The sequence below is a fragment of the Penaeus japonicus genome, unplaced genomic scaffold (assembly GCF_977035675.1).
Source record: "Penaeus japonicus unplaced genomic scaffold, GWHDUDI00000001_assembly GWHDUDI00000005, whole genome shotgun sequence".
Taxonomy (NCBI): Eukaryota; Metazoa; Arthropoda; class Malacostraca; order Decapoda; family Penaeidae; genus Penaeus; species Penaeus japonicus.
In genome coordinates, this window is record NW_028234407.1 from 13,185,412 (window position 1) to 13,195,411 (window position 10,000).

The window sequence follows — 10,000 nt, forward strand, 5'->3', positions numbered from 1 at the left end:
TTAACCAGAGAAGAATAAAAAAATAAAAAAAAATTGAGAAGAGGAGAAAATGAGATGTTGACCCTGCAGCCCTGTAAGTGAACAGTATTCACGACAGAACTGCAAGATCAACAGGTCTCTGTTAAGTTTTGGTTTTATTTTATGGATAAAAATGGATTCTAATGTTCTAATGTCCTGTTTATTTGACTTCGCTATAATGTTAAAATTTATTTATTGGAAAAAATATGTTTATTGATTGTTTGTGCTTTAACAATTATAAATTTCATTCAAACAATTACCTTTTTGTCTATAATATTTGAAATCTTTTATTTGTCTGTAATGTATTATTATTATTGTAATTTTATTCATATATCATTCTGTATATACGTGTAGTGAACTAAAGTGATTGAAACCACAACTACTTTCTTCCATCAACACATCGCTCTTTCAGCTCTACAATTCCTTGCAAACGATAGAATTGGCATATCAGTTACTAGATAGTAGATTCTTAAGTATTTCCGTCGGTTACTTAAAGGTAAGTTAGTAGCATTTTCATAGTTCCATAGATGTAATATTTACTTCTCAATTATAAACTTTACTACTTTCTCAACATTTCAGCTTGCAAAGATGCCAAAAATTCAGGCACACAAGCTCAAAAGAAAATTACTCGACGAGTTCAAAGACTTTGTGGATGTTGATGGAGTGATAGAGTGCAAGTTTTGTCATGTGAAGATGAGAAAATGGTATATACGTCAAGTATTTTCTTAATCTAGTTTTCAGAGGCAAGACAGAATCGGACACTCAATGACGGTATAACACTCACTGAATGCGACGTTATTAGTTTGTTATATTAGAATGAACTGCTGTTCATCTGAATATATTAATATTAGAAAATGTTGAAATATTCGTTAGCCACTTAAAATTGAGTCTTATCAAGTAATGAAACCGTTGTTGGAAAATATTTTTTATACGCTTAAAAATATTATTTTATGAGCTTAAAGCTTAAGCTTATAAAATTATTTCAAATAATTTTTTGTCACAACCCTATTGATGACTAAGCCCAGAGCTATTTGTAATGAAACTGCAACAATACTGGACATGGCACGTATACATATATTCCTGAAGCTACTGGTTTATATGTAAATACTGCAAAGCAACTTAGTTTCATTCCCCATGCTGACGTATCACTGACCTTGTAAAACATTGCCGTGATTTACTTGTGTATCATCAGTTCATTCGGTAAAGAAAGGGTTCCTTTCATAAAATAGCTTGACATCAGTATAGCCTGCCATCCTCTGCAGTTTCAATAATTAATGCAGTAAACCTGTCTCAATATTTGTCTGAATATTTGCCTACTTTTCAAGTTGTTACTAAATAGTGAGAAAAAGGAGACACGTGAGCAAATTAAGTTTTCAGGTTTGTCCATTGTTCCCATGAAGTGAAAATGCTGCACAAGAGTGGGTTACACTCATCTTTTGTTCATTAAGAATATATTTCCCAAGAAAAACAGGACTACTCATAATACTGTTTGCCGAGCTTAACATTTTAAATTTTCTCGTACATTAATTCAAGATTGGTTAAGTAAATAAAAGGGTCCGTTTGAGATTTTTTTTTATTTTCCCTGCTTTTGTATTACAATTACTCAGTTGGTACAGGCGCAGCAGCAGGGGTTGCTACTTGGGGAGGAACACTCTTTTCCATCTTGTTCTCAGAGTGAGGTTCACTTGGCAGGACCTCCTCCTTGGGCTCAACAATGCTAATGTGATCAGGGAGGGGAACACGTGGGCCGTTCTTGCCAGTGGGGTCCCAAGGCAACATGATCTTTACCTTAATACCAAGTACACCTGTTGATAGGAAATTTGATTATAAACAACTATTTTTACAATAGCTAAAAAGAATGAAAGTAATAATTTTCAAGTTCTACATTCTTTCACAAAATCGTGAAGTAAGGCAAATCTACTAACCCTGGCGGAGATGGACGTGACGGACAGCAGTGTCAACGTAGTGGCGGCGAGGCTCACCAGAGTGAATCATGAGACCATCAGTGAACTTCATGCTCTTGGCTCGCTGACCTCTCAGCTTACCAGACACTACGACCTCACAACCCTTAGCGCCAGACTCCATGATGAAACGGAGCACACCATAGCAAGCCCTATAGAAATGGAAACAATTATTACACAGTATCAAATTATGTATCATTAGTAGGCAAAATTTTTATCTATTAAATATTTCTACAAATAGAATCCATTCTAATAAAAAATCAGACTAATTATGGAAGTATACATGTTCTCATAAAAATATGAACTATTCCAAAGCAAACATTACCAGACTTCCTATCTACTTTTAAAAAGCTGTACAAATTATGACGTTTCACGACTTACCTCCTCACTGCGAGACCTCCAACAAGCTTGTAACGGAGGGACTCGGCTTGGGCAATGGCACAGAGACCACGCTGGGCAACCTTCTCGGCATAGAGCTCAACTGAACCTTCAGCAAAGCCAAACCTCTTCTGAACAAGGGATGTCAACTCCCTGATGCGGCGTCCCTTCTCACCTATAAAAATGGGAAAATGGTTTGAGTTTACCTGAAGATAATCTTAGACAGCCAAATAGTACAAATATTAACTTAGTGTATTTACACAATAACTTTCAAAATCTAATCACATACTAAAAATATACATTTTCTAGCTACATCAACTGTGTAGTCCTCAAATTCAATTACTGTAAACCCTCAGACTAGCATCTAAAATGGTTCCCCTTGGCAAACTTTGAAAATAAGAGGAAAGAAGGAAATTTCTGGAAATATTAACAAGTGCTACTGCTTAATAAAACTAGCACACAAAAAAAAAGTACTTTGCAAAGTCTATAAAGGCCAATCAATGAAATATTTGGGGAAGTGAACCTTAAAACTCAGCATAAGCTATAGCTTGGTCTATGGCATTTGGCACAAAACTGAAGTCCAAAAATCTCCATAACATCTAAAAACTGGTTAATTATGATAAAAATCAGTCAGCCTGATGTCAATTATGAATCAATTAAATCCTTTTCTAAACCCAGAATAGACAAGAGTTTGTCATCTCATACATCAAACCATATTCCTAAGTCCACTATGCTAAATTGTAACTTTAAAACTGTGCATCAGAAACAGAAATGGCAAGTAAAGGACTTTAATAAGCATTTATGGCAGTGACAAAAGGGATTATCTGCAGCAAAGAAATGCAACCAGCCTATCAAAAGTTCCTCTTGACAATGCAGTGAAAAAGAAAAGCTCATTTCTACAACATTAACGATAAAGGGAATGATTGAGGCATTCAGGAAATTTGATTTCATTGTGGCAGTGTTAAATACCTTAGATTCAAGTAATTATGTAACAAGTAACAAAGACATTAACTTGTAGCACTATTGCATAAATGTTTGCAACATTGTATTATTGTGCATCTTTTACCAAGAAGTCTCATATGCCATATAATGTAATACAAGGATTGTGGTTTCTTGAAATATCTCAATTAAAAATATCTAAAATTTAACAACCATTTACACTGATAGGCAAACTTTCTCAAGTGTTTTGTGGACTTGAATTTGATTCAATCATGGAAGGCTACTCTAAACTTAAAGATCATGCATGACATCTATCATTTGTTTAGTCTACATGAAAAATAGAAAAATTGATATTCAAAAACGGTTCACCCATCTTTATTTACATACTCTCTCTAACTGCAACATACTGGACCCAACATAATCCCATTCTTCCAAGATGCATGTCCTACTGTTTGTCCCAACACTTACGGAGAGCATCTTGCATTTACAAGGACAAACCAAACTTGTGCAATCCTTTGCTAGCAATCAGAAAAACTAATACTTTACTTTGCTGTAATTGCGTCAATATCCATAAATATAAAAATGTAATAGTTACTGCAGAAGTGATCTAGTACAAAGAAATATTCACCAACTTACCAAGGACATTCTGGGTTCTTGTAGCTAGAATGATGATTTCTGTACGGGCAGGTGTGTGACGCACCTGGACACCCGAGTAGCCATCCTCTGCCAACTCATTGGTGAGGAACCTGTTCAGCTCAGCTCTGAACGCACCGTCCTTGACGAACTGTTAAAAGAAAAATGGAACTATAGCACATACCTAATAAATCTATGCAATGTTTTTCACCATGAAGAAATGGTTGCAGAAATAAGTTCATTGGGAGGATGGTAAAGGCATGAGAAAAGGTACTAGGATAAATGTAGCAAGGATAAGGTGATAACAGACATGTTACTAAATTGCCATAATGGCTTTCAAAAGCGGTTCTCAAAACTCTCGCTGCTCCTCAATAAATCCACTTGAACTCACTGCGATCAGATGGCAAACAAACAGTTAAGTTGAATGAGAAGTTCTGCCATGTCCAGCAATAATCACAGCCTCCACACTCCATAAATGGCTAAATTACATCCTTGAATTTACAATCAAAACAGACTGGACAAATTCCATTTCTAGCGACCCAAAAGCTCTGCCATCAAGATGGTCTTGACCAGTCGGCAAGAGGGTAACACCAACCAATATGTAATTTACATGGTCCCAATTGCAAAAAATTTAAGCCATCAAGTATGAAATGGGACAAAAGTAAATTGGTATTCCTCTAATGACATTAGAAACATGATAAAAGGTTCAACACAATCTGCAAAGTTATTGCAAGCTACATCAAGACCAGTTCCTGCCGAAAAGATTATCTTGTATATGGGTTACTGGTGAACATTAGATTTAACACTAAAGAGGATATCCATAGCAACGAGGTTGGTGTCCCCCTTAGAAGCCATTAACAGGAATCCTAGCCAGTAACTCATGCTCCCTATGCATTTACCCACTGTCCCTTTCTTCACGGTTTATAATCGACGTTCATGCTTTTTTCAGTTACGGAGATAAACAGTATAACCATAAAGAACACTTAAGACATTTCCGATGCTAATATCAGATCATACAAACAAAAACAGTAATTCTGCAGTAGAGAAAAAACAATAAGGCGTGGAGCACACGTTGAGTATGTTAACATAAAAAATGTTTCTTAAGAATTCAATTTCAACATGTATGAATCAGTTAAATTGATCAATTAGCAAGTTCTAAGGATAGGATAACCCATACAACCAAAATAAGCGAGTTGAACGAATTCACGATATCGCCACCACACAACACGCCGAACGCATGTTTTCCCGCAACATCATTTCGAATGTAATTTTCTCACTATATCACTCAAAGTAAACCCCTACAAATTCCACATATAATAACGTCAATTTCATACTATCTTTTCTTCACATTTTGAAACCATACAAGCACTGAAAACAACCGAAATCAAGTCAAAATAAGCACCTTTTTCTTCTTGTTGATCGCGGTCGCCATCTTGACGGAAAGAGCGAGTGCGGCGGACTAAGGGCTCAGGCTGCCTTCTGGAAAATAAGTCACCAGTGCGCTAGCTTTATTTTTCGTCTCTGATTAAGATTTTTAATGAATAGGGTTTTTATCTTTAGTATTTTATGTATTTTAAGGGAAAAGTTTCGTGTTGGGATTGTATCTGTTTATTTTTTTGTTGGTGCAAAATTAAATTATTTGATCACGTTGATCAATCCAGGGTATTCTGTCATTGTCCATTAAATTTATAAATGTGTTCAGTAGTTCATGGGGATAATATAACATATAATTGATGACAATACACAGCCTATGTAGCAAATTACAAGAGCGACCATGGAAAATATCTCACGAAAAATATTTTCAAGTGCAGCACAGTCACTTTTATTATTCCTATGCTAAAGTTATCAATATCTAGAAAAAATGTAACTATGATTTTACAAAATAATGTTTATTTAAGGCAAAACTTTTGAAGATTGTTCCCAAGTTGCGCATTCCAGCCTTCACTTGTTCCTAAACCACAACAAGAATCACGCAAGGAATTAACAAACTTATAATTTTCTTCAATAATGGATTCTTTAGGGTCAGGAAGAATGTCTTCATCGCAACGAGAGGATCTTATGGATCAAGTCAAACAACAAATAGTTATTGCCAACACACAGGAGCTTCTGACGGTGAGAACAGAAGGCGTTTATTGGGTGTGGGAATCCGGCGTCGTCTGCATTGGAAGGGCAAAAGTTGCATAATTTTCCAATTGCTCTTATTCATTTCCATGAATGATAATGATGGAATTTAGATAAAGTACTGATGGAGATCTAGGCTTAGTCTTATTGTTCCAGCGGTATTCTTGCTTGTCATTCATGCATGGGACGTTTCAAAGCTGTACCCCAAAATCATGCCAGTTCATCTTTGCAATATCTCAACCCCTGAAGGACACTTTATTGCAGTTGATGCACTCAGGTTTGCTTGTTTCGATAGGTGACATAAGGGAGCTGCTGCTTGTGTCTTTTTTTTTTTTAATGAATAGTTTTATAAGTCATTGTACAGGTTTACAGTTTAAAGTTGTTTGACATCAATTTTTCAGTTTATTTTCTACAGAGTTTAGGTTCCCATTACTTTCCCCAAGCTACGTGCACTCACAACCCAGAATTTTCCTGTTCTTTAAGGGTTTCTCCTATTTGTTCAGGGCAGGGTTTCCCAATTTTTCCAGGCTGGCACCCCCTTGGCTTCTAGATGGACTCCCAGTACCCCTCCTCTCATACACATATGAATACTTTTTGGTATGCTTCAAATTGAAATCAAGATTTAACACAAAGATATATTTAACAAATAAAACCTAATTTAGTAAACCAATTTGTTTAGCAGTAAATTAGCATCTCACCAGTAAGCATCATTGGGTTAAGAGGTGGCATAAGGAGCAGTTAAGTTTCAACTGCTCTTAATGCCACCCTGTCTCCCCCTACTGCCCCCTTTGCCTTGCCGCCCCTTAGGATCTTTCCACCACCCCCAGGGGGTGGTACTGCCCACTTTGGGAACCATTGGGGATATCTTAATTTGTGTTGGAAATCAGAAACTCTGGAAATATTTTTGTTGTTTTGTTCTGGTTACCCCCTATAAACATTGCCCCTCCCCGCACCCTCCCCCAGATAGGAAAATAAATAGATCAGTGAATTAAATTAATAGATAGTAGCTAATTCTATTTTAGTGAAAAACAATGATCTGCTTGTCCTGAATCAAAGCCAAGGAAAAAAAATATCAACCCTTATGCTTCTTATCTTTATCTAAATTAACTCTGATATTAATCCTGGTGCAGTAGCCAGTAAGCTCATATTTTCCCCAGTACCAGTGGGTTAAGCTGCTTTTAAATTATGCTTTGATTGTTAATGCTGTGTAAGATATTTTTTTGGTATTATTAGATGTCAGATAAGTTTTCAGTATTACTTATGATTACTCAGTGAATATACACAATAAACATTTACTGAAAAATATACTTTGCATAAAAGTGACTAAATTATTTTTATAAGTTTAAACTTCACATCTAGAAACATGAAAGGTGCAGTTATGGAGATTTTAACTTTTATTATTTAGCGTTGCTCACCTAAGATTTTATTTTATTAGATGTTTTTCTTTTTCTTTCTCTTTCTTTCTTCCTTCCTTCCTTTCTTCTTTTCTTTCTTTCTTTCTTTCTTTCTTTCTTTTCCCACCAAGATTATGAAAATACTGGTGTGCATGTATAATGAAGATTATAGTGTTCGCTTACTGTTTGGGGCTGAAGGAGAGTGAGAGAGTGATCATCCTTTTTCATTATTTCATTTTCCTTTTTTATTTACATCTCAGCTAAATATTATATTTGTAAAAACAGTATTTTAGATTTTTAATTCTTTTCTTCTCTTTCAGAAAATGGGAGAGAAGTGCTTCACCAAATGCATTCCAAAACCCGGATCTTCCTTAGATAGCTCAGAGCAGGTAAAACTAATCATTTTGTCAATTTCTGTGATGCATTGTGAATAAGTTTGAATTAATTTTAATTGGGATATTGAATTCTAAAATAAATTTCCCCAAAAGAATTCTAATATCTGTCAAGAATTAAACATTTTCATATTGATATTATCTTATAATGTGCATACCATGAACACCAGTGTCAGGATTTTAAAAAGTTACATGGGGATTATTAGATGTTGGTCAATTTAAGAAGTTTATTTGGACTTCAAATTGGAAATTTCTTAGAGTCTGAACTTCATCCATTGATCAATACATCAAAAATATGACAAGAGATGGGACTCAGTTAATGGAAGTCAAGTTTTCCCTTTAGTGAATTACTTGAAACATACCAGGTAATAGTTTATGATGATCACCTGACAAATCTTCAGTAATGTTATATACCTCTCAGAGGCAAGAGAATCACCCCACTGAGGATTAATAGGTAGTAGTCTAAATATATCATAAGTTTTATTGTCTTAAACAATTTTATGTTTACAGATACACATGTTTTTTTTATACTTGTTCCCCTTTCATATATTTTGTATGTCAGGATTTGTTCCTTAATTGATTGTCATATGATATTCAGATTTTTGTTTTTTGTTTTCTTATTCAGATAGCCTTTATTATTTTGATTTCATCTACTACTAAGTTATTTCAGGGGCATTTTGCTGTTAGGAATATTAATTGATATCTAATATTATCATTATATCGGTATTACTTTGACACATCATTCATTTTAATAGTTAACCCCAAAAGATCTCAATTAATTTCAAACTTTTTCCAAGGGCAAATTTGCTCTTCAATGTTTAAAGAGCTTGATTTCGCATACCAGAAAATACGTCTTTTGCTGAAAATACAAATAGTGACCAAACATGCGAGCAACAAAATGGAAAACTTTAACCCTTACTTGTGTTGAAAAATGGGTGAATTGGCAAGCACATATTTATCATGATAAATGTAGCAATGAAACATTTAAATGGTTATTTAAAAGACAAAGATTCAAACAAATTAACATTCTGAGTACCTCAGGTATGCAAGGAGGCAAATATATGAAGGAAGAGGAGGGGATCCTAGGGGAATTAGACATGAGATGGCATGGTGGGTGTAGAGGGAGGATTGAGTGGAGTTGAAGCCACCCAAACAACATGAGAACACCCAGTAGGGTAGTCTGAGCTATTGGGATGGGGGGACGTGGGAGCTTTATGTCTTTCAGGCTGGAGAAAAGAGGCCAGACAGTGGCAGATATACTAGTTATACTCCCTACTTGTATTTTACACAAAAGAGTTGGAAGAACATCCTATCATTATTAAAATCTATTACTTAATAGAGGCAACTCAGGCCACATCTTCAGGTGTTCAGCCTGGGTTCGGCACTTAACCTGTTAATGACGGGTGACAAGATAGCACGTCTAATGGTTTTTCGGTCAGACACCAGGGACGGGTTATTTTATCAAGGCCGGCGCTCCGGGTGAGCAGGCACACTGAGCTCACTCGCGGCCAATGCAGCAGAGAATCCTGATGCGTTAGGCTTATGCGTTCGAATATCCTGGCATTTCAACCTTTTAAAGCCAAAACAGCCCTGTCGGGAACGCGTTAAGATTTGTTTATTATTTTATAGAGTCATGTTATGATATATGAGTCTATATATGATATATTAGGAAAGAGATGCTATTTAGTATTTGGTATAATGTGAAAGTTACATGACAATGAATAACGAACCTGTATTTTGAACAACAAAATGCACTGCAAAACTGATTCAACCCCTCAAAAAATTCCTGTAATGGAAGGGTTAAGAATCATTTGTTTTCTATAGAGAGCAATCAAAATACCTCTAATGACTGAATATCTAATAGACATCTTTTTCTTTTCCAGAAATGTCTAGCAATGTGTATGGATCGCTATATGGACTCGTGGAATCTTGTATCAAGAACCTACACCAGTCGTCTACAGAGAGAGAAGAATTTCCAATAAACAACGTTTTCTTATTAGTATTTTTTGTTTTATTTTTTATTTTGAAAGCCACACACAAAAACAGTGTTGGTAGAATGTACATTTCACCCCTCAGAAGGACATATTTGGGATTCAGGAATATTTGGAACTATCTACTTTAGGAATCATTTAACATTTTGTAAATAACTCAAGGTCTTGTTTGT

General features: G+C 35.3%; 2 protein-coding genes across 2 annotated transcripts in view; one reads left to right on the forward strand and one right to left on the reverse strand.

Moving 5' to 3' along the window:
- Window positions 1-1,577: 1,577 nt before the first annotated feature.
- RpS3 (ribosomal protein S3) lies at window positions 1,578-5,364 on the reverse strand. The gene is made up of 5 exons (XM_043033022.2): window positions 5,332-5,364; window positions 3,933-4,080; window positions 2,361-2,532; window positions 1,944-2,131; window positions 1,578-1,823 (listed from the first exon to the last, which is right to left on the reverse strand). Exons 1-5 carry the CDS (start codon window positions 5,359-5,361, stop codon window positions 1,618-1,620), a joined length of 744 nt encoding a protein of 247 aa, XP_042888956.1. The 5' UTR covers window positions 5,362-5,364; the 3' UTR covers window positions 1,578-1,617.
- Window positions 5,365-5,853: 489 nt separating this feature from the next.
- Window positions 5,854-10,000, forward strand: part of LOC122264222 (mitochondrial import inner membrane translocase subunit Tim13) — a 4,717-nt gene continuing 570 nt past the window's right edge. Inside the window, exons 1-3 of the mRNA XM_043033021.2 lie at window positions 5,854-6,041; window positions 7,765-7,833; window positions 9,720-10,000. The exon at window positions 9,720-10,000 is cut by the window's right edge and continues 570 nt beyond it. Coding sequence (XP_042888955.1) covers window positions 5,937-6,041; window positions 7,765-7,833; window positions 9,720-9,818 — 273 coding nt within the window. The 5' untranslated portion in view covers window positions 5,854-5,936 and the 3' untranslated portion in view covers window positions 9,819-10,000. The remainder of the gene's footprint in view (window positions 6,042-7,764; window positions 7,834-9,719) is intronic.

Coding starts and splice junctions, on each gene's coding strand:
- RpS3 (XM_043033022.2), bottom strand. CDS start 5,361: ATGGCGACCGCGATCAACAAGAAGAAAAAG. Junction 4,081..5,331: donor CGATCAACAAGAAGAAAAAG/GTGCTTATTTTG, acceptor TTCTTTTAACAG/TTCGTCAAGGACGGTGCGTT. Junction 1,824..1,943: donor TCACGTCCATCTCCGCCAGG/GTTAGTAGATTT, acceptor TCCTATCAACAG/GTGTACTTGGTATTAAGGTA.